General features: G+C 37.4%; 1 protein-coding gene and 1 pseudogene across 2 annotated transcripts; one reads left to right on the forward strand and one right to left on the reverse strand.

Moving 5' to 3' along the window:
* The first annotated feature begins 5616 nt into the window (after positions 1 to 5616).
* CPSUFE (chloroplast sulfur E) lies at positions 5617 to 6987 on the forward strand. The gene has a single exon (XM_090006130.1). The coding sequence runs from the start codon at positions 5792 to 5794 to the stop codon at positions 6821 to 6823; it is 1032 nt and encodes a 343-aa protein (XP_089862256.1). The 5' UTR covers positions 5617 to 5791; the 3' UTR covers positions 6824 to 6987.
* LOC149837575 (putative membrane protein At3g27390) lies at positions 6518 to 24002 on the reverse strand (annotated as a pseudogene). The gene is made up of 12 exons (XR_016432234.1): positions 23992 to 24002; positions 23572 to 23753; positions 23003 to 23113; positions 22698 to 22888; positions 21374 to 21510; positions 15828 to 16113; positions 15535 to 15641; positions 15141 to 15316; positions 14934 to 15095; positions 10431 to 10490; positions 10091 to 10314; positions 6518 to 8557 (listed from the first exon to the last, which is right to left on the reverse strand). The product of XR_016432234.1 is annotated as a putative membrane protein At3g27390 (transcript).
* Between the last annotated feature and the right edge of the window lie 1042 nt (positions 24003 to 25044).

Below are 25044 nucleotides of genomic sequence, written 5' to 3' on the forward strand. Positions count from 1 at the left end.
GTCAAAAGAGAATTTTAATGGGGCTTAGAATTGTCCACACTAGGGTGGTGCCAACCAAGGGTTTCATTTATCGATCTAGATCTTAGACAAGATCCAAATAAGCTGAAATTTGGATCCACATTGAAATGCATTAAAATAAAATGCAAATAAAAAATAAAAACTACCTTGGATCCCCATACACCCTCTAGTACCACAAAAGAAATCCTACAGGGCACTAGAACTATCTGATTTCACAGAGTTTGACACCTAAAAAAATATTTAATATGATTTCTTAATTTGACAAAATAGAATCAAAAAAATAAAAATACAATATCTGAGAAGATAAATGCAAAATATCTCAGAAATTGAAATATGACATTCAAAATAGATTTGGGTTCTCGGAGATCCAATTTGACTCAAATAGTCCTGCATGATTGGATCTGCAATAGATCACATCTTGGATCGGGTCTGGTGAGTTGGATTTGGATCTAACTTCTCTTCAATGTTCGGATCTTTAGGATGCCCCGCATCTCTCTCTCTCTCTCTCTCTCTCTCTCTCTCTCTCTCTCTCTCTCTCTCTCTCTCTCTCTCTCTCTCTACTCGAATTCAAAACATGAATGTTTATTTTTATACATCCTTTAGTAGCCATGGAGGTTTATTATTATACATCCTTCTCTAGCCAAAGTAGAGCACCCCAGTCAAAATCATTGTTTAAAAACTCATAGAGTCAACCTAGTGACTCGGTTGACTTAGTTTGACTCGGTTCTTTATTGGGTCAAACCAACAAATGACCTGAAAATGAACAAAACTTGACAAGTCATGGGATGACTTGGCTTAGCATGACTCAGCCAAGTTTTGTCATGACTTGACTCGATTGAGTTATATATATAATTATATATATTATATAAAATATAATATAAATATTATGTATATAATACATAAAAAATATTATCTATATATTAATAAAATTATGTATTAAATATATTATAAAATATCATATAATGCATGTTATACACAATATATTAGTAATGGAAAATGATTGTACTGTAATGGAAAAAATGACATGTTTTTTAAAATATCTCATGATTTTCAATATTCTCTTCATGCCCAAAATCATGAATATCTTGTTTTTAAAAGTCATGTTTACCCTTGCACATGCCGACTTCCTAAATATATGTGAATTTTCTCTCAAATATGTAACTATTTTTTTGTAAAATAGTCTTTGTTCTCATATATGTATCACTTCGATCAGATATCAAAAACTTGAGTTTTTATAGTCATTATAAAGATGAGACACAGGCCTATAACTTTTTTGTTTTAAGTCAGAACCAAAAACCCTTCTAGAGTTCTCATTTTTAAGTTTCAACACAAGAATAGAAGCATGCTCTACAAACTGAAACAACCAAACAATGTATCTTTCAAAGGATGTTTCAATCCAAAAAATGAAGGATTCCAAAAAGACACAAAAAGAACAAAGAAATTAGATAGAAATGCCTTTCCAACGACATCTAAATCGCTGAAAAATGATGAACGAGTGTTGAGATACATCCCCAAAAATGCTTCAAGAAAAGAAGATTACCATGCACGGTTATGCCAAGCCCAGTTATTCTATATTATTTTTTGATCACTTGTGCCAAAAATCTAAAAAAATAATAATAAAATAGATAGATCGATGTGTTAGCTTTCCAACGCCACCAAAATCACCTTAATCTAATGAACGGTTTGAGATAAAACGTCCTCTGAAAGATAAACTTTTCGACTACATTGCACCCTCTCTAAAAGGTAGATTCACAGATTTTTTTTTTTGTGGACATCACAAAGCTCACATAAAATATAGGCAAAAAATAATCAATATTTATGAGGATGAGAAAGTCTGCATATATTTTATATGAATATGAGGATACACATATATTTTATGTGAACTACGTGTGGTCTTTTTCATAAAATATATATGGACCTCCTCATATTCACATAAAATATATGCAGCCTCATCCTCGCATAAAATATAAGCAAACTTTCTCATCCTCGCATAAAATATATGTGGATTTTCTCATCCATGTATAAAATATATGTGGACTTCCTCGTTCGCATAAAATATATGTGAACCTCCTCATTCATGTATAAAATATATACGGATCTTCTCATCCACACATAAAATATATCTGAACTTCCTAATACTCGCATAAAATATACGCACACTTCCTTATCTATGTATAAAATATATATAGACATCTTCATCCATGCATAAAATATATATAGACTTTCTCATTTTATTCAAGTTTAATAGAAAGTTCGCATAAAATTTTATACAAACTTCATGAAGTTCACAAAAAAAAATATGTGGACTTCCTTATCCTCACTTATGTTCGTTGTTTGCATGTTTAGAAAGAACAATCTATCTTTCAGATGATGTTTCTCTTCAACTGTTCATCAGATTAAGGTGATCTTGGTGGCAATAGAAAGTTAACGCTGTCTCTTTTATTTTTCTGAATTTCTTGTACATATGGCCAGATTATAGCATAGAATAGACAAAAAATGTGCAACCCTAGAGGGTGCATCTATTCCAATTTTGAAACTCAGAAACGGGAATCCTAGAGAGGTTTTTGGTTCTAACTCAAAACATAAAAGTTCCAGTCCAATGACTATAAAAATACAAGTTTTCGACATCTGATCAAAAAAATACAGTTATGAGAACATAGATTAATCTGCAAAAACTAGTCACATATTTGGGAGAAAGTTCGCATCTACAAAGGGTAAAAAAAACTTTTTACATCCAGATATTTGTGATTTTGGAGATGGGTAGAATATCGAAAATTAAAGAGCTTTAGGAAAACATGTCAAATTACCCATATAGTATGGTCTTTTTTATATTAGTAATATTTTATAAAATATACATAGTATATACATATATTTACATATTTTATATAAAATATAAGGTTAACATGATCCAAAAGAGTCACGATGGATGAGCCGAGTGACAAGTCAATGGGTTTTAAAATTATGGTCAAAATATGAGATTCCTTTAGCCGTGAAAATCTCACAAGTTTTGGAAAAAGAAAATCTCCATAACAACAAAAAATCCAAAACATGAAATGTGAAAAACAAAAAACTGGCTGGCTTCAAAAATATTCATAAATTGTTAAAAGTTGGTGTGTTTTATTGGAAACACAATTGGAGGGCGATATTAGTTGATAAAATTTCATGATCTATCGAATTTATAAAAATAAACTCAATTTATTGCCAATATTTTTATGTTAGGCATTAATCAATTGGACTTTCCTTGAGTTAAGAACTTATTTGGTTCAAGTGAACTCCGTTACTGTACTCCAATTTCCAAATCTTTGAAGTTGCTACGTCTCTTCCTGATTTGGGTTGTAGGTTGGTCAACCTGTGGAAAAGCTTAGCTTTTTGTCTTTACAAGGACGAAAGTGTTACCCCTTGCGCAAGCCAAATCGTGGCCCACTGAGTTTTATGCTGTTAGGACAGTGACTGTAAGTACAGCAGGCAGAGCCAGCACGGCTAGGTCTCATGCTTGGGGTGGTTTCTCCGTGTTTGAAACTCAAACAAGGAGCCAATTTCCAAGAATTCAAGTTGTCAGACCCTATGGGCGCGAGCAATCCAGTGTTCCATTTGCAAAACAGCTGGATATTACATTCTAGTGCACAATGTGATGCTCCACTTTATCCAAGTTTCTCTGGATAAGTGGTTGCATCCAAACGAGCTCCCACAGAAAGCTCTAATTATCGGCGGTTCGATATGGACAATCCACAGTGTATGGTGTGAGCTGAAGATTGGTTGTACCCCTAGGATGTTGCACCCACCTATTCTTCAGTATTTAGAACACCTAGGGATGCAAACGGTTCGGGTTTTCCGATCTCAAAATACATTGGGGAGTCGGATTGAATGGGACAGCTAAAGTTTGCGAAAAACCCTTACTGAATCCGACCCGTTTGCAATGTTATATTGTGCTCAATGCCAGTAGAGTAAAAAAATGGGGCCCCTTGTAGCGTGTTTGATACACCGGACACACATGTGCAGGGACTGACAGGTCCCTGCTGGGTGCCGTCTCACATTTGATACACAGGGCGTGTGGTATCTAGGACAGGACAAAGCTTGTCCTGTGCAGACGCTTTATAAAGTGTTACACAGGGTGCGCCACAAGTCCAATACAAACACCTAGCGTTCTGCTTGTGTAGTGTTTATCTTGTGATGCAAACACCACCTTAGTGTTTTCATCTTTGAACTTGTATAGGCATGACCTTTTTTTTTTTGATAAGCAAGCTGGGGTTAGGCAGACCCCCACCAGTTATACAAGGTACCATTGGGTTTTGAACTTTCAATGTCCCAACACAAGGTGACGTGCCCTAATTGCTCCTACCAAACAAGCAGAACCCCCCCGTTGGTTGTATGGGGATGACTTGAGTCTCGTTCACCTTGCACCTATCCATGTTTGAATCAAGATATTATATTTCATGAGTTTTGTTAGGGCAAACTTTAAAACAATAGGGTTAAGTAAAGCTAGCAAATTACCTCATGAAATCATGAATTTAGAACCTCTCTTACAAAACAAAGTTATGGTCAATTGATTCAATCGAACTAAAGAAGAAAATTGAAGGGGTAATCAGAAACTTTGTGAGCTTAAGCTTTATACATACTTGATTTTGCCTTAAGGGCATTGGAAGCTAGAAAATGATAAGAAAAATGCAAGTAGAAAAAAAAATGACAACTTTTCCAACCATTTCAAATGGAAAAAAAATTGAAAGGAAAGTTTTTCTAAAAAGTGTGGTTTTTTATAGAAAAAAATCTATAATTTTTTTTTATTAGAGCAACCATTCATCCACAACTCTCTCTCTCTCTCTCTCTCTCTCTCTCTCTCTCTCTCTCTCTCTCTCTCTCTGGGCTGATTGACACCGCCCCTTTTATTTTTCTCACATTTTTCATTCTGTTTTTCTCATGCTACACAAACAAATGAAAATTTCTCATGTAGAAAAGTTATCATATCAAAACTTATCATAAGCAAAAAAAATTCCTGTGAGATTTTTTCTTGCTTCCAAACGTGCCTTAAATGTTTCAGCTGCATGTGCAGCCCCAAACCCATTAGACCGAGCCCTTGCCCAGCTGGGAACAGCAAACTAGTCCTTCCCCTGACTGTGCTCTAATTGACCAGACTCAATCCACTACAACACAGTCTGATACTAGGTTCTGCTTTGGTCTTGTTAGACCAAGATCTAAACCAACTAAAGCTGGTTCTTACCCAAGAGAATTTAATCCAACCCCAACCTCCAAGTTTGTCAGACTACTTAGGCTTATCAAGTCAGACTAAGGTGGCGATTCAAAGCCAAATTTGACATCGCTACTTGACAATACCAAGGGATGGCCTTGGCTGCCTTGCAGATCAGGTCATGCTGAACATGAGCGTTTTTGCTCATGCCAACATCGTGGCCGTCTGTTTGCATTTTGGATGAATGCCACGTGGTTTTGTTGACTTTTGAGTTTTTTAAAATGCAAATCGGATGGCCACGATGTCAGCATGAGCAAAAACGCTCATGTTCAGCATGACCTGATCTGCTTCCCTGGCCAAGTGGGTCTACTAGGCTCGCCTTCCTTCATCAACTTACAAAGGGCTCCCCTAAAGCTAAGGCTTCCCCATTCACTTCCCTTCAACCGATTTCCCCTCCACTCCTCTCCTCTGCATCCATAAACCCATCCATTTCGCCCCTTCTGATTCAATCTTGAATCTTCAAATTTAGGATCCCCATCATCCCAGTTCTCCTGATACAATCGAGATAAACCAAACACAGAGAAGAAGAAGATGTCGATTTACGCTTCCTTCCGAGTGTTCCACCCAACCATCCCCGGCAAATTCTCTCTAAAAAAACCCATCAAATTCACCGGCAGATTCATCTCCATAACCCCATATTACTCGCCATCATCATCACCAAAGAACCCCGCAAAACCTATCTCCCCATTAACTCCCGTTTGCCTCCAATCGGTGGAAGAGCTCCCACCGAAGCTCCAAAACATCATCAGGCTCTTCGAGACTGTTAAAGACCCTCGGGCGAAGTACGAGCAGCTGCTCTACTACGGAAAGAAGCTGAGCCCGCTGGGCGAGGAGTTCAAGACCCAGGAGAACAAGGTACAGGGGTGCGTCTCCCAGGTGTGGGTGAGGGCCTTCCTCGACGAGGAGAGGCGCAACGTCCTCTTCGAGGCCGATTCCGACTCCGTCCTGACCAAGGGGCTCGCCGCCCTCCTCGTCGAGGCGTTCTCCGGCAACCCGCCGTCGGAGATCGTCAGGGTATCGCCGGATTTCATCCAGATGCTCGGGCTGAAGCAGAGCCTCACCCCTTCGAGGAACAACGGTTTCCTGAACATGCTGAAGCTGATGCAGAGGAAGGCATTGGAGCTCTTCATGGAGTCCCAGGGGCTCTCGGCTCGCGAAGAAGGCAGCGGCGCGACCGCGAATTCGGGGACTAATGGAGCTTTGGTGGTGGGTGATGAAGGGGAGGACGTGAATTCGGAGGTGGATGAAGGTGGGCCTGAGGGGGAAGCGTGTCCTTTCTTAGGTAGAACAGATAGGATCAGAGAGAAATTGATGAGAGGGCTTGATCCCGTTGAGTTGGAGGTGGAAGATTGCTCTCATCTTCACGCTGGCCATGTGGGCAGTCGAGTTGGGGGTAGTAGGGAGACCCATTTCAATCTGAAGATTGTGTCCAAGGAGTTCCAAGGGAAGAGTTTGATCAAGCGCCACCGGATCGTGTACGACCTTCTGCAGGACGAACTGGGGAGTGGGCTTCACGCGCTGTCGATTGTAGCAAAGACCCCATCTGAGATTGATGAAGGATGAACACATTATTTTTGGCAGATCAGTATGAAAAGATATTCAGAAACCCTTTTCTTTTTCCCTTGCTTTGATTACCTTTGCATTTGTTCTTATTTATTATGAAGAGCTGTATAGTGGTTAATCGAAAAGCATATATGGTAAGAATTTCGAGTTTGGTACTTGTGCAATGGTGCTGTGGAACAGAGAGCAAATTTTTGGTACTACGAGAAACTCGTTTCTTTCTTCTATGATTTTATGTGGCTGCTATTGATTGAGATCCCATCGGCTAACATGCTTCTGTTTATTCATTTAATATCACTGCTATGCCATGAAGTGTGCTTTGCTGTTCCTCAAATTCTGTAACCCCAGCTTCTTGATATGGTTTCTTTCAATCGTGGGAAATCGTCCACAATGAATTCTAGTGTCACGGGGTGAAATTGGCCATGCTGAGCCTATGTAAATAGTCACTGGTAGCTGAGATTGGTAAAAGCTTGATCAAACTATCTATCTTGGTCATGGTTTGGATAAATGATGTCGAGGAGGTAGGTTGTTTGTGCACTTAGGAAAGGAGGTGAGACCGTCTCCCCCTTTGTACTTTCACTAAGAACTAGATTTAATACCTACAACCTTCTTCTACTGGAAGTATTCCTGGCAGCTGGTTCTCTGCATCGAAGGAAATGGGCTTTTTCTCCTTTCCATCACACTGAAAGATTCTATCCCACATTAAAGGCCACCTTCTCCAAAGTAATATATGAAGAGCCATTGATTGGTGCAATGATAAAAAGTACCACTAAAGATGAGAATTCAAAGTCCTGAAAGCAGCTAGGCTCTTTCAAACTGTACAACCGCCTCCAACCCATTCCTCCCCCAGCACCCCGTGGTTGGATCCAGACATCGCTAAACTCATACTATATCAACGTATCCATCATGGGATCTCATTGTTGCAAGTTGTTTTTTTTATCAAATTTGCCAGTTGTTTTGATCAAATCTGGCCTCTTAAAAGAATTTAACATCGATGACATAATAGGTCCAACCTTCACTTGTGTTTTTTCAACAAAGGAAAAACGAGTTTTTTTTTTAATGATTTTTGAATTGCCAGAAAACCCTGCACACACACAGGTTAAATTCTGACAATTCAAATATCAAGATTCACTAAACGAATCTTGTATTTAAACATTTACAAGGTCAGATCTGACCAAAACAACTTAGGTGGTATGACAATAAAGGATGACTGGCCCCTGACCCATGTCGGGTGTTTATTTTCTTTTCAAAGTAAAGAGGGAAAAAAAAGCCAAATGCCATCCCGGGTTCTACCTACAGATTCTGACCCAGTAGATGCTGGGGAACTAAGAGCCTAAGAGTCCCTAGTTTACCAATATTCCTGTATCAACTATAAAGCTGCACAACCCTCTAATGACATTATGTCATGCACGTGTAAGAAATAGCACAGTACCGAAATTTTCATTAAGCCAAAACATCGCAGCTGATGCCCATGGCATTGGCCCCAAACTGTTTGCAGCAAAAAAAAAAGACAAATCTACAACAAATGTAAACTACACAATTGCATCAACACCCTTAGGTCTGTTGTTCTCTGGGCCAGCCCCACTCTCTTGCTCCTCGTTCTTGGTTGAGGTTTTACAGGGCTCGTGTTTGAGACTTGAACCTCCACTGACCTCTAGGTATGGTGTTCTAACAAAATCGTGGAAGCCGCGCCTGAAGGTTGGCATTCTTGATAAAGAACCAACTCTTCCCTGCAATCTAGAGAGAGCACTACTTTTTAAGAGAAGAACTGCATATGGTGATGTAATTATTGCACAAAAAAAAAGAAAAGTATGCTTTCCAAGAAGATTTCAGGGCCGACAGATCATGCATGTTCATAAAGAAATACATAGAGATGTGAGCAGGGATTTGAGGAAGGTCGTTCTTGAAAACCTGCAGATCTGGTACTCAAGCACTGCTATGAAAATTAGCTTATCTAGAAAAGATGAAAATTCAAGAAATTAACTGGAAATTCTAGAAAAAATAATAAATAAAAGAAAATTAACTTACAATTCAATTCCCAAATTCACTCTTAAACCCCTAGATTTTTCATCAATTTATAGATGAAAAAAATCATAATCTTAAGCAATTCAGTCTTCCTATCTGGATAAACATCTAGCTGGAAACAATCCTAGATCTAACATGTTTCTAAATTCGAATATTGGAGCTATGTATAGATCCAACATCCACTACAAAGACCTAAATACAGAAAAAATACACACTGAAAATACATACAGATGGATCCCGTAGACAAGATCACGTGCTGTTCCTGCTTTGCATCAAGATGGAAAGTGAGAAGCTACAAATGCTGATCCAGATAAATCCCTGTAAGACCTGAAATGCCTGCCCAGGAGAAAAAGGTTCTCTCTCAAATGCCATTGATGGTATTTGCTTCAACCTCATAGGAAATCACTACTGGCAAGCTATTTCTTGTTTGGACTGTTTCAGTATCTGGTTATCAAAATTATGGGGGAATTTTTTTCCGTGAGATACACTTATAAAATAGTTGTTGGCAGACGCATTTAAAATATGCTTAGGTTGGCAATCATTGAAATTTCCCATCATACGCAACTTTCTTCCGCTTAATAATCAAACAACAAAATTAAATGGTTATTTTGAACGTCAGTCTCCTACAAACATTTGAAGCGTTGAAGTTCTGGATCTTAGACAGCAGAGTGTGCAAACCATCAACTCACTTCTGTGCAGAAATTCTGCTACAACAGAAAACTCAGTGAATTTTTTTTATGTACCACCATCATGCAACATAAATATGACCAAAACCATCTATAAAAACATTATCTATTGTTCTCCGTATGTCATTAAATTAGATCACAAACAAATAATTTAAAACCAAAAATAGCAAAAAATGTTCATATACTCAGGTAAGTATTCATTTGGGAGTGAAGTTGAAAGTCATCCTCCTCTATTTATCACTTACATGATTACACATAGTATATATAATAGTTGTAGATCACTTGTACGCAGAATCCCCAACTAAAATAGACATGTACAACGATATGGTAGATGACATGCTTCTTTGTTCCTCAACGTTGCCAATGAATACTCATTATTTCATAAGTCATATTTTGAATTTCATATGTACATAATTCTAGTTCATGTGAACATATGCCAAGTTTTATTTAAGGATTAAAATTCTGAATGCTCATTGAATGTCGCTATCTATCACCTCATCAGAAAAGAAGAATATGTCCATTACCTAATGTCAAAACAAAACATTCATAACTTGCTTACCGCCTTACTATCGCCTGTAGTTGGGCCTTCCTCACATTGTCATCAGATTGGAAAACACTCCTGGCTCCAATCCTCGAGCTTTTCACTGTTGCAATTCATTATCTCATTGTCATCAAGATGGAGTCCTTCGATCTGGTCCTTCATAATAAGTAACGGCCTCAGAAACCAATCATTCAAGAACCTATCCCTTGAGGAGTTAAATAGAGTCAATTCCATGTCATCAGCTGTCACAATACATTTTTTCATTAAATTTATATTACTAGCAACTTGAAGCATATATATAATAAAATAAAGCAAGACTACAATTTAAAGTCTTTCAGCCAGCGAAAGGATGTCATACAGAGAAGCAAGCCTGATGCATCAGACTTTACTGATCGAAGAAGGCACTGCAGGATGCAGTTGTTAAAATGTAAACTGTAATATATATATATATATATATATATATATATATATATATATATATAATTTAATATTATTATATTTTCTTTTATTATTTTCTTTTATTATTTTCTTTTTCTATTTTTCTTTATTTTCTTTTTTAGCATCTAGTTCAATAGAAACTAGATATTTGATCCAGTCAAGTTCCTGTTGGAACTTGACTGTGCAAATAGCTGTTGGACTTTAGTCGAACAGCTATAATAAATGTTGTTGGACTGTAGTCCAACAGCTATAATAAGAGACGTTGGACTAGAGTCCAACGTCTCTTTTGGAGAGCTCAAAATGAGCTCTCCTCTCTCTTCCACTTTTTTGTATATATAGGGGTGAACCCCTTCAATGTAAATTACTATGCTTCTTAAGCATTTTGTTCTTGAATAAAGTATTATTTATTTTTCAAGTGTTCTTCCTTCTATACCCTTTCAAGGGTCATGCTTGTAGTGTCTCCAATAGACACTTGTTTGTGAGTTATTCGTGCATTTGTTGAAGACCACCATTTCATTACATGGTATCAGAGCTACGAAATCCTTAGATCTTGAAGTGCTTCTGCCTCGATTTTCGTGCCACATTTACAAAAGGTGTTTCATCACCTTGTTCTTGGCTCAAGAAGATTTGTTTGAAGAAAGGCGAACTTGTGCTACAAAAAGTTTTGGTTTTGTATCCTCTCTTGTTCCCTTGTCTACTATTTTTCTTTTCTTTTTATTTTTTTTTCTCTCTCTCTCTCTCCTCCTATTTATTCCTCTCTTACCCTTGTAAAAGATGGATGACAATGATAAGATCACCATCATTCCTATGAAACTAAATGATACTAACTATGTAATGTGGGCTTCGATTATGAAGCACCACATTTGGGGAAAAGGTTTATAGGGTATAGTGGATGGTTCCGATTTAGAACCTAAACTATCTCTTACCAAGAAAGAGAGTGATAAAGAGGTTCCTCTAACAGAAGAAGAGAAGAGTAAGGCGTTAACCACTTATGAAAAGAAATGAAAAGAGTGGAGGATAGGGCATGAAAAAATTATGTCATGGCTCATCAATAGCATAGACATTAAAAAATGCTCTAGTCTAGCTAAGTTTGAGCATGCCGATAAGGCTTGGAAATACCTCAAAAACATGTATTCCCTTAAAGATATTGCACATGTATGCAATTTACAAGACAAAGTTCGGACAATGACTCAAAAAGAGAAAACTATTCGAGAATATTATAATGAGTTGTCCGAACTTTGGGAAGAGTTGGCTCTTCTTGAGCCCAAATGGCATTGTGCCGAAGATATCGAGCTTCGCCAAAAGCAACTCGATATGGAACATTTCTATCAATTTGTGAATGGTCTAAGGCCGGAGTTTGAATCCACCAAATCGGCCCTATTACATCGTGGAAAAATTCCTTCTATTGTTGATACTATAGAAGAGCTCACTATGGAGGAAAATAGACTTAGAAAAAGTACTCCAAAAGTTGATGATGACTCAGTTTTAGTTGTATCTAGACCGGGTAATCATACTCGTACTTACAAGCCGCCTCATTTTGGAAGGCAAAACGACGACTTTGATAAAAGAAAAGTTATTTGTCATCATTGTCATGAACCGGGGCACTATAGGCCTCAATGTCCAAAGTTAAAAAGAAGAGAAGAAAAAAGAGTTGCATCTGTTGAATCCGAGTCAAAAGATCAAGATGCACCTGTGTCTATGGCTCAACTGATGGAAATCCTTCAACCTCTTCTCAAAGGGGTATCCTCCTCAACCGAACCTCAGCTGAAGCGGTCCTAACTGCCACCTACCTCATTAATAGGATGCCATCTTCCTCATTAAAGAATACAACTCCAATAGAAAAGCTTGTTAATTTAACTCCAGTTTATTCTAGATTAAGAGTCTTTGGATGCAAATGTTTTGTTTTCACCAACAAAAATGACAAACTCTCTTCTCGTGCAATCCCATGTGCCTTTTTAGGATATGCTGATAATAAAAAAGGCTACAGGTATTTCGATTTTCAAAATGACAAATTATATGTGTCAAGAAATGTATCTTTTTTGGAAAAAGAAAGCTTCTTTGAATTTGAAAAATCCAAGGATGTCACTGAATACTCGTTTTTAATTGATCCAACTTCAAAATCCAATGAATGTAATGTTGGATGTGACCTTGACAATGATCAAAGTCCTATTGTTGTTGAAAATGATGATAATGAAGAGCAAATCCATAGGGATGTTAGTCTACAATATTCAAGATGTAGAGAGCAAAATCTTCCATGTGCATTACAAAAATACTCTGAAGTCTCATCTAGAAGAACACCTAGAATCTCTAGACCTCCAGAAAAATTTGTGTCTTATGAATCTTTTTCACCCACGTATAGGGCCGCCATTACATTAATACAATCATATGTTGAACCATCATCCTATTCTCAAGCCAAAAATCATATAGAATGGATAGAAGCCATGAAAATAGAATTGGATGCACTAGAAAAGGCCAATACTTGGACGATCCAAGATATCCCTCCAGGTAAGAAACCTATAGGTTATAGGTGGGTATACAAAGTCAAAACCAAAAGTGATGGGACCCTGGAAAGATATAAGGCTCATTTAGTAGCAAAAGGATATGCCCAAGAGTATGGCATCGAATATGAAGAAACATTTGCTCATGTGGCCCGTATGACCACTGTTAGAACTTTAATAGCCTTGGCCTCCATTAGAACATGGTCTATCTTTCAATTAGATGTCAAAAATACTTTCCTGAATGAGAATCTCGTTGAAGAAGTATACATAGAAGCCCCACCTGGTATTAGTATCCCTAAAGGTAAAGCTCTTCGTCTAGAAAAAGCTCTTTATGGTCTTAAACAGGCTCCAAAAGCCTGGTATGACCGATTTAGTCATGTTATGCTTGATATTGGTTTTCAACCTTTTTTAATTGACACTGCTTTGTTTGTTAAGAAATCTGATGCAGGCATCATTATTCTTCTTCTCTCTATGTGGTCGATATGATCATCACCGGAGGCGACAAACAGGGAGTTGCAAATATCAAATCTCTTCTTAAAACTCACTTTGAAATGACTGACTTAGGTTTATTAAGATATTTTTTAGGCATTGAAGTTGCTTATTCCCCTCGGAGGTATTTGATATCTCAATCTAAATTTGCTCTTGATATCGTTTTCAGGTCTTGAATTACAAATGATAAGAAAATAGACACTCCAGAAGTTGTCAATGTTAAAATGAAAATTGATGATGGAGAACTTCTTGATGATCCTACTCCTTATAGACAGCTTGTTGGAGCTCTTTCTTATCTTTCCATTACTAGGCCAGATATAACTCATGTGGTTCATACAGTCAGTCAGTTTCAGCATGCTCCCACCTCCGTGCACATGGGAGCGATTTTGCGTATTATTATATACTTAAAATCCTCTCTTTCACGAGGACTCTTCTTGCCTGCTTCATCTTCATTAAATTTAATTGCATATACTGATGCTGACTGGGGAGGTGATCCCAATAATAGACACTCAACTACTGGTTTTTGTGTGTTCCTAGGTGAAGCCTTAATTTCGTGGAGGTGCAAGAAGCAGCAGAAAGTCTCTCTTTCCTCCACCGAAGCTGAATACAGAGTCATGGCAACCACCACTATGGAGGTTGTTTGGATCAGACGCTTGCTAGCGGATATGGGAGCTAAAGCAACGCAAGCTTCAAAGATGTGCTGTGACAACAAAAGTGCGATCTATATTGCAAGCAACCGAACATTTCATAAGCGCACTAAACACATTGAGATGGAATGTCACTATGTCAGAGAGGAATACTTACATGGAACCATTGATCTGCCATATGTTACATCAGAATAACAATTAGCAGACTTCTTCACCAAGCCTCTCGCTGCTCCCAGATTTCACTTCCTCTTAGACAAACTTTCGCTCATTGTACCGTAAGTTTAAGGGGGAGTGTTAAAATGTAAATTGTAATATATATATATATATATATATATATATATATTTAATATTATTATATTTTCTTTTATTATTTTCTTTTTCTATTTTTCTTTATTTTCTTTTTTAGCATCTAGTTCAATAGAAACTAGATATTTGATCCAGTCAAGTTCATAGCTGTTGGACTGTAGTCCAACAACTATAATAAATGTTGTTGGACTGTAGTCCAGCAGCTATAATAAGAGACGTTGGACTAGAGTCCAACGTCTCTTTTGGAGAGCTCAAAATGAGCTCTCCTCTCTCTTCCACTTTTTTTGTATATATAGGGGTGAACCCCTTCAATGTAAATTACTACGCTTCTTAAGCATTTTGTTCTTGAATAAAGTATTATTTATTTTTCAAGTGTTCTTCCTTTTATACCCTTTCAAGGGTCATGCTTGTAGTGTCTCCAATAGACACTTGTTTGTGAGTTATTCGTGCATTTGTTGAAGACCACCATTTCATTACAGCAGTAAGCAAGGAGCCTAATTGTCAGTTTCTTGCACCTTCCCTTGCGAAAACACTCCTCGATATCTTGCATAGTGATCAAACCATTTTGGACCAGCAATCTACCATTCGTCTCACAAGATTGAAAAAGCCAATCCCACAACTGAGCATTCAAAACAATACAGTTTGCTGAGTATTGATATATAATAGATGCAAATTAACCAAGTTGTGTGCCAGCAATTACCTGCATGGGTGTCAGTTCAACATCCCTGAGAGTTCTCGATCGCAGTGAAGCCAACTTTTCTCCATGAGAACATTTTTCATTCTTAGTTTCATTCCCATTCTTGTCAAGAGACATACTTCTTTCAAGTAATCCAGAATGACGTGCCACATTTTTCTGATATTTAGGCCTGGCTGTCACAAGCATTGACTAACAGCATCAGGCATATAGACGTATCTTGGTCATATCAAGGTAGATATTTTCAAGCGATAGGAAATAGACAATAAAGGATATGATCTTCCTGTTTACCATATGTTGCAAGCTAAGGTCCTTGTCATCTGTTAACTAATGTTTGCTTTTAGCGGCAAAATAACAGAGAACTATTGAAATTATACTATGAAAAAGTACCTGGGCAGACAAGATCCCTCCCTCAAGTAGAGCAGATCATTGGTATACTCGTCAAACAGTGCTACTGCTGACACAATGTATGACATCCCCATCCTTAGTGAATTCTCCTGAAGTCCAATAATTTATCACTGCAATAAGAACAAGTTGAATACATTTAAATGTGATGACGTACAGATGAACAGGCAATTCAAGATGCACTAAGAGTGACTAAATCAAATAGGCAAATAAAACTGAAGCAGGAAACAAGGTATCAGATGGAATTATAATAGCAGCAGACTTGAGATGGAATATACCTGATGAACAACAATTCCCCCATAAAGTCCTATGAAGAAGCTAGCAAGGACAGCTCCAATGAATGCACACAATACTGCTATTGGCCAGAGTATGATAGCAAGACCAGCAAATGGTACACAAAAAGTTTCCAGAAAAGGTCCTCTGCCCATCAAGTCTTGCAATAGCCGCAGCCACCCTTTCAGGAGCATGTATGGACTTTTGGACAGTGCTACAAGTGTTATCATTGGGACATCTATGATCAAAGCAAGCAGACTAACCAGAAAAATACCTGGTAGCCGTGGCAATCTTCAAAGGAGATGAAAATAATTCAGTTGCCAATAGACGAAAGACAAACAAATCCAGTATGAAAATTGTGTTAAAAGGAGATAGTTATGCTCAAAATGCTTCACGATCATCATATGGTCATGCTCAAAATGCCCTTCATTACCATCATATGACTATATATTCAGATAACACAAAATAGTGACTGACAAGAATCAGATGTGGCAGAAAACCCCAACAAAATATGCTAACATCCAATGACAAACAGCACCTGAGAACATCAAAATTGTGGAAAAAAAACTCTGATCCACCAAAAGCTGAGAGCATTTATTTTAGGGATGGAATTCTGAATCAAATATGGTCTTCATGCGAAGACCGATGCTTAAGTTGCTGGAAGCCTGGAATAGATACATAAATGCAAAAGAGCATGGAAAACATCACCAACATATTTATTGCAAGTTCAAGAACACAATTGTTGAACTTGCATGAAAAGCAATCTGAGAACTGCTTTAAATGATAATAGTGTTTTTGTTAAGACGTCATTTTATGGCTTCGGGTTTGGATCGGATATGGATCCAAAATCCAAACATACCATGTAATTAAGTTATATTATTGAGGGTTGTTTAGTCATTGGATTGCAGCCCTAATCTGATTGTAACATAAAAGGACATTACACGTGAAGGGCCTGGCTGCAGCACAACACATTCTGGACCTCTCTCTCTCTCTCGTTAAAAGAGGAACCAACAAGACACTGCTGAAAAGAAAAAGGAACCTCTGCAAGGCTGATCAACGAGCGACTGCAGGTCTGATCTGGTAATACTTGAAACTCTAATATGGTATCAGAGCCTGGTGTGTGATTGGGCATGATTCGACGTGTTCGATTGGGCTGATCATCATTATGCAAGCTGTGTAACGTGATTATAACTGGTTGGGTAGTTGTTTTTGGTGTGTAGTGAATCAGATCTTTCCCTCTTATAATTTTCCTGTGTCTTTGTCGTGAATCTGACTTTCAGATCTTTTCCCCCTTTATATTTCTAGTGTCGTTGTCGTGAATTCGATTTTGTGTTGCAATCATTTTTTGTGTCGTGAATCTGAATTTCTTGTGTCATCTACTATTTGGAAACTGGTTGCATTCTTAAATCTGTTTTGGCTGGACTGAAATTGATTCGTTATCAGTCCTGTGTTGTGTTTCAGGATCCTCGGTATTCTTTGGTATCGAGAAACTGTTTTGAGTCGTGATCTGGACTGTAACAGAAATTCTGCTGAAAATTTTATGAGTTAATCATTGTTGTCCATATCTCAGGGTGTGTCTATCATTACCAGTCTACCTTTGATCATTTTTTTTGGTCCTGGGTAATATTTGTCTATCATATATTGTTGTTGGGTCGGCCTTTACCTTTGATCATTTTTGTTTGCTGAACATAATATTTGTTCATCATATATTGCTGTAATTTCGTCTCTTTCTAATGGATATCAATACTTCACAGTCCATGTTGTCCTCTAGTTTCTTAACCCAGCTTGTTTCAGAAAAATTAAACAACAATAATTTTCTGATCTGGAAAAGGCAAATTATCCCTTTTATCAGGAGACATGATTTGTCTGATCATCTTGATGGTTTGATTAAAATGTCATCTGAGTTGATTATGCAGGAGCAAAGAGATGACAAAGGGACAGTGAACGTAGTTTATGTTAAAACTTCTGAGTATGTGTCATGGGTAAAAAGGGATCAAGCGGTTGTAGCCTATCTAAGATCTACCCTTTCACAAGAGGTTCTCATTGGAATTCCAGATGATTGCACAGCTAAAGAACTATGGGATAGTTTAGCCAAGACATATTCTCAAATCTCAGAATCTAGAGTTATGTATCTAAGGAAAGAGTTTCAGAGTCTCAAGAAAGGTTCCTCAACTATTTTGGAGTATTTAAACAGAGTGAAAGAGATCACTGATCAATTAGCATTGGTTGGGGAGATTGTTTTTTATCGTGACAAGGTTCAACAGACCCTAGCTGGCTTGGGGCAGGAATATCATATTATTTCTACGACATTACAGTGATTTCCTATTCTCCTGTCGTTTGAAGATCTCAAACCATGGTTACTTCAGTATGAGATGAATCTCAAGAATTCTACCAGAGACTCTAGGTGGTCACAAGATTCTCATGAGGTGTTGTTTATGGGGGCAAATAAAGAAAGAGGAAGAGGAGGTTACTGAGCAGGCCGTGCCCGAGAAAGAGCAGAAAATCAGGGAGGCAGAGGTATTTTGCCCTCTCCTAATGCTCCAAATTCAAATAGTGTTAACATTGGGGGCAGGCGTGTTCCAGTTTGCTTCATATGTAGAAAGCCTAGCCATGTGAAAGCTAATTGTTATCACAAAGATGATCCGGCCTATAATACTGAGGATAACTTTACTTATCATAAAGGGCATGCAGTTGGACAAAATATGAATCAGCCGCATGCTGGAGGAGAGAAAAACTTGAGTGATTTGAATGCATTAGTTGCTGCAATAAATTCCTTAAATATGAAACAAAACGATCAAGGAGTTTGGTACGTTGACTCTGGATCAGCTAGTCACATCACTGGAGATGCAGGTAAGCTTTCTAGACCAGTTACATATTCTGGGAAGGGCAAGTCATCACAGGAGACGGTGCTAAACACCCCATCACATATGTTAGAAATGTTTTTATTCCTTTCTCTAAGTCTAAAGCTATTAAACTTTTTAACGTTCTTTGTGCACCCAACATCAAGAAAAATTTTGTTTCTGTTTTCAAACTTGTTGATGATACTAATTCTTGCGTTGTTTTCACTCCTTCCTCTGTGTATGTGAAGGATCTTCGCATGAAGACAACGTACACTGAAGGGGAGCGACGTGGGAACATGTACGTCTTCCAAGAAAATTCATTGCAAAAGTGTCTCTTTTTCTTCAACATCAGTTCTGAAAAAGTCCTTTGCTTATACAGTTAGTCTTGTCAATAATGTCAATCTTTAGCACAGTAGATTGGGTCATTGTAACATCAAATTTATTGAACACCTTGCCGCTAGCAAGTTGATTCCAGAGAAAAAGTTTGAGTCATGATTTAAATAAGACATTGTGTTCCAGTTGTCAAGTTTGCAAGAGTCATGTAATTCTTTTTCATTCTATGAATAAAAGAGCTTCGAAACCAAGCCCACGCATTTTTTTTAATCAGGTAGGGTTGTAAACTGAGATTCAGAGGATGAACAGCACCCAAGCTACTCTAAATATCCAAGAGAGGGCATGATTCTCAAGATCACGTTTTTGCACGATTTTAGAAAATATGTATGTCTCTTTCTTGATACAAAGGAAAATATTAAGGAAAATAAAGAAGAGCAGGGATTTGAAAGATTAAAGCTTTTCCCTCTTTGAATATAGAAACAGAAAGGGAACGTGGATATGGAAGTTCCAAGGAGAAGGCATTTTCAAAAAGATATGAAAAGGGCAGAATAAAGAGATCTAAAAGAATGAATCTTTTTCAGAAAGATCTAAAGAGAAATAGATTTCAGGATAGAGAGATCAAAGAGAGAAAGACGCAAAGGAATGGATCTTTTACGGAAGAAGGTAACAAGAACGGAGAAAACATGGGTTCTTGGGGAAAATATCAAAAGAGTGGATCCTTTTTTTTTAGATCCTTTTTCAGAAAGACTAAAAGAAAGGAGAGGGATCGAGAAAAAGGGGATTAGAAGGAATATCAGACCTGATTAGGATTTAACTGGATGAAGAACCTGATGGCTCTGACACTATGTAAGAAAACTGGACCCTTCTGAAAACCTGCAGTAAGGTGTGAGAAGAGGAAGAAGACACAGTTGGAATAAAGGAGCAATCCCCAATTTTGCTGTGTGTAGCTGCCTCCTATTTCATTAGTATTTATATGAAACATTAGGGTTCGGTATTTTACCAGAATACCCTTAATACAAATACATCTTACATAATTTTTACAAAATGGACCGGGTCTGTCCAGACCCGATCCAAAACATTTACATATCAATTTTCTTACAAATCCTTCTTATACTAGGTGATATGATCAACAAATATGAGATTGAGAATTGTTGAATTAAGACCTCTATTGCATTTTCTTGACCTTTGGTGCAGCTTGTTTGCACATGGCTTCAACCACAGCTGAGACATACAGATCAAGGTCCTAGCAATGACAAGGTTTCAGGTACTTGAATTGCCTCAAGCATAGGCCTTCGTATAGAGAAACTTAAGAGGAACCCTAGTACATGGAAAGGTAGTTGCAAGTCCTATATTAGCTTCTCCTAACCCAACATGTCATACAAATGATAAGCTAGTCTACTTGAGCTCCGAAAAAGGTGCATTTTACTGAACCTTTACTATTATTTGTTAAATTCATATTTTCCTACTCTTCTATGCAGTTGTCATGATTACACACTAATTACAATACTGTCATCTTTGTATCACTAGCTTTATCACTAGCTTTTGCAAAGAAAAGCCACAAACAAAATTTTGGTATCCAGTTGCAAGGTCAACAACAGGCTTCAAACATCTGAAACCGTTCAGAAACTATTGGCTAATTGGAAATTTTGGTTTTTAATAGGACTAACAAGTTTTTATCTACTATCATGGTTAAAGTCCATAGACTTGCTAGACTCACAAGGATTTCTTTTTCCTTTTTTTTCGTGACAGAATAACAAAGAGATTCATGTAAATTCCAAGCATTCTGAAGTCACTTGTTACCTAATTTGATAGTATGATCTCATTTCCTCATGTAGTTTCTCTTGTCAGAATGCCGATTTCTTCAAAGTGACACTTTATAAACTTCTCTCTGAGCACTTGCAGTATTCCTTTCTCCTCTCAAGATTTCAAGAAGTGGTGATTTTGTGAATGGAATAATTCTAATATCTATATACTGTTCTATGGAAGTAATAACATTGTTTATCCATTAACTATGTCAACAACTGGTCATCATTCTATTGAGAATCAGCTCCACTCATAATCTTTTTCCTAAATTACAAACTGAACCACAACCAGATATGTATGAACATGTGCAAGCTGGCAAATGTTAGGCACAAACTTCAGCAGAACCTACATATTTGCTGGCACATTTTTTATTATTCTGTTTAATATGTTAATATTAAATACAAAACCTAAAATCCACCATGATAAACACATCCAAAGTGATTGTGCCCTTCTAGAGAGAAAACTAGTCCTAGATTATAAAAAAGAAAATCTGCCTTATCCCTTACTATGGCTAAATGCTTAAAGCAGCAGTGAAATACTTGATATCTTAACAAAGACGAAAAGCAAGATCATACTTAATATCAAGAGGTTTATCATCATCCCGTATATCTTTTATCATGTCATCCATCAATGAGAAATATGAGTGGAAGCACAAATCTGTGAAATCCCGAACCAATGTACAGCTTCGCTTAACTGAACTCCAACTGCCATCCTGATAATCAGTAGAATGTATCATACAACGAACAGCATAATCTTAATTCACAGATGGAACAAACTAGTCAGCAAGAAAAGTTTATCCAAAACGCCCCATTATGATGCACATTTACACAACCAACCACATGTTGGGTATACCCGTCCTGACTCAGTGTCCCAAACCAATATTGGTGTACCCATGGGTTTGGGTTGGGTCCAAAATATAGACCCATAGTGAAAACGGGGTCGGGCTTAGGTATTGTAAATAAAGACCCAAACCCAATTGGACATGACCCTGATTATGTACCTGGACCAAATGGTTCTCCATATTTAAAAACTGAACCGACCAAACCTGACCTGATTTATGTACCCAAACCCGTTTCATACCCGATCCATTTGAAAGATTCTAATTGATAAATATTATATATTCAAATTAAACATTTAAAGATGTTGATAAACTTAGAATTACTAAAATGAAATATATACTAATTCTAAGTTTATCGTTTTTTTAGAGAAGAAAAAAAGATAAACTTAGAATTAGTATATATTTCATTTTAGTAATCTAAACTTTAATTCATTTTTGCATATACTCCTTATTTCCCTTTTGTCGTGAAAATTGTCGGATTGAAGTGAATCCCAGAATAATACTCAAGAACTCATTGAATTTGATACATTTTGAATATGATATATCATTGTTTTTTTGTTTCAACTTAAAATGTTTGGTTGGCATGGATATATCCTTTTTATATTCAGATTATGACATTATTTAGAATAGTTATGAAGCTTGTATTTTGTCAGCATATAATCTTCTTAATAACCAGTTGATTCCATTAATTTACCTATTTCTAATTGACCGGTAATTACGTCTTGAATACCGATCATATCAAGACCCGAGCTGAAACCCGAATCAAGACAGGTTTACCAAAGACCCAACCCAATGTATACCAGAAACCGTTAACCCATATGGGTCCACAGTTTCTAGCTGAACCCGAACTCGAATAAGATTGGGTCGGGTTTGGGTCTTACTTTTAGACCAGATTCAGAATTGGGTCTGATAAGACCCCGACCCGGTTACACCCCTAGACACTAGCAAGATCAAGTTAATAGCAGGTCATTACAATGGCCTAGGCCTTAAGCAGGCCATTCGATCTTTTGCATGGCTATAAACAAAAGAAAACATCTCTTGAAAAGCAGAATTATACATACCACCAAACAATGGTAGAGCTTGTCTCCTACTTCTTCACCAACGGCCTGCAAAGTGGCAACCAGTGGAGCAAAAAACCCATAGCCGATTCCAACAAGAAGGCTTCCCACTATAGTGAAGATTAGCCACAGAATCAAAGGCACAGTTAAAAGTATCAATGCCAAAATCTTCAAAACCGGTCCAAGCCTTTTGGCTCTGCAACCGTACACCAAAAAATATCACTGAACGTAATTGTGAAGCAAAAACCAACCAAAAAAGAAAAACTCACGAATCGATTGACCGAAGAGGAGGAAAAACAAATTGACACACCTCACTATGGCGTAGTAGATCCAGAAGGCATGCGCAGGCCAAAGGCCAAGCACAACCGCGGAATTTCCAACAAAAATGATAGCAGCCACAACCGGACCGAAAATCACAGCTGAAAAGTTGAATTGTCACACTAGAGTTAACAATTGGAAGTATCGCTCTGTTCATTCAGGTTATCCATCATGAATAAGGTAAAGCTATAGCGCTACATATCACTCGAAAGGAATAAAAAAGATATTCATTGTGCAATTCACAAGAAAGTCGGAGAATTAAGACGTTTCCACCGTCAAAACCATACTCCCCACATAATCGCTACTGAAAACCAAAACTTGTCTTTCTTTGATCAAAGAGAAAACCAGGAACTAACATAACATAAGTCACAGTTTTACACGCAAAAAAACCGTAATTAACTATAAACATTCATTAACAACTCAAGACTTCAAAAAAAAAGTGAATAACTCCCTTACTAGGGAAGAATTAGATCATGTCTTCCTCAAATTCAAGCAGAAAATGGCAAGCAAACAAATTCTCAATCAATTAAAGTCGAGGAGGAGAGACAAAATTCGCTACCCTTCAACGATCCAAGAACCAAAAGCATGAAGAAGGGCAAGAAGCTGATGAAACTCCAGAGAGACGAAAGGAACCTCCATCCTATAAAAAACCAAAGGAAGAACAAGAGGAGAGAGAAAGAGACGTCTGCGTTGGTAGGGTTTCTGCGGAGAGGGAATGGAGAAGCAGCAGAGAGTTCGTTTCTGCGGAGAGAGAGAGAGAGAGAGAGAGAGAGAGAGAGAGAGAGGTGTTACGCGCTAGGTGTCCTCTTCAGAAAGAAAGACGTGGATTCCAAACGGAGGTGTTACGCGCCAGGTATATATATATATATATATATATATATATATATATATATATATATATATATATATATATATATATATATATATATATATATAGAGAGAGAGAGAGAGAGAGAGGGGGGGGGGACTAAACGGATACCTGTGAGACATCTTGAAAGGAAAAGGGCGGTGGCGATCCGACGCAAACTCTGATACCCAACAAACTAAGCAAAGCACATATAAAGAAAAAAACGTAAGACACGAGATTTACGTGATAATACACGTAGGATAGAGCTCTCAACACCTTCACCCTCAATACACGAAACCCTAATACCTCGACTTTAAAAAAGAAGCTACTATATATGTGCATAAAACTCTACCTGATACAAAAATAAAAAATTATAAAACTATACAGGTTCATGGAGGCTCCTTCCTTGCAAGAGTTTGTAGTGGGCTCCAGTCTTGGCCACGATGGCTCAATCCCTATTACCACCAAAAACCCTTATTCAAGGTCACCAAAATATTTTCACATCTAATCACGCATAGAAACTACTCCAAAATTCAAGACACCCACAACACAAACACATGTGAAGGATAGTATGGACAGCTGCATCAGACTCAACATATTCTATAATGCCACTGGGAATTTTTCAGGCATCACATGGACCTTTGTCACCAAGATACGGGTACAACGTGATGTTAGACCTGAATCCTCAATTTGAGGTGCCAAGGGGTCGGATTTGACACGGATTGACTCATAGCGGGTTTGGTGATCAAGTCTGATAAAGAATTTATGTCGGATTTAAAGGATCGAATCTGATATGGTTTATAATTTTTTGCTATTCTATTTGTGTCCAAAATTGTAAATACTCAACTTTGTTATAACCTTTGCATGTATGACCTAGCTAAGTTCACACACAATCAAGGGGGCGTAGCTAGGATTCATATGTGTGTGTGTGTTGGGGGGTGTTGGAAACGGGGGCAGTGCCTTCGAAAAAAAATTTGAGATAAAATAAAAAATAGCTACAATTATTAATAAAAATCTATTTCATGTGGACAAATCACACTATTTGCTACAGTCTTTCTCAACCTCAACGGAAAGTTCTTAAACATTATCTAATGGCAATATATAACACTTTGCGATAATTTGAAGTTCATAACAATGCATAAATTTTATTTATGACAAAATAAATCAAAATACAAAAGTACCAAC

The sequence above is a fragment of the Nuphar pumila genome, chromosome 5, assembly GCF_984573655.1.
Source record: "Nuphar pumila chromosome 5, dmNupPumi1.hap1.1, whole genome shotgun sequence".
NCBI lineage: Eukaryota > Viridiplantae > Streptophyta > Magnoliopsida > Nymphaeales > Nymphaeaceae > Nuphar > Nuphar pumila.

Coding starts and splice junctions, on each gene's coding strand:
- CPSUFE (XM_090006130.1), top strand. CDS start 5,792: ATGTCGATTTACGCTTCCTTCCGAGTGTTCCACCCAACCATCCCCGGC.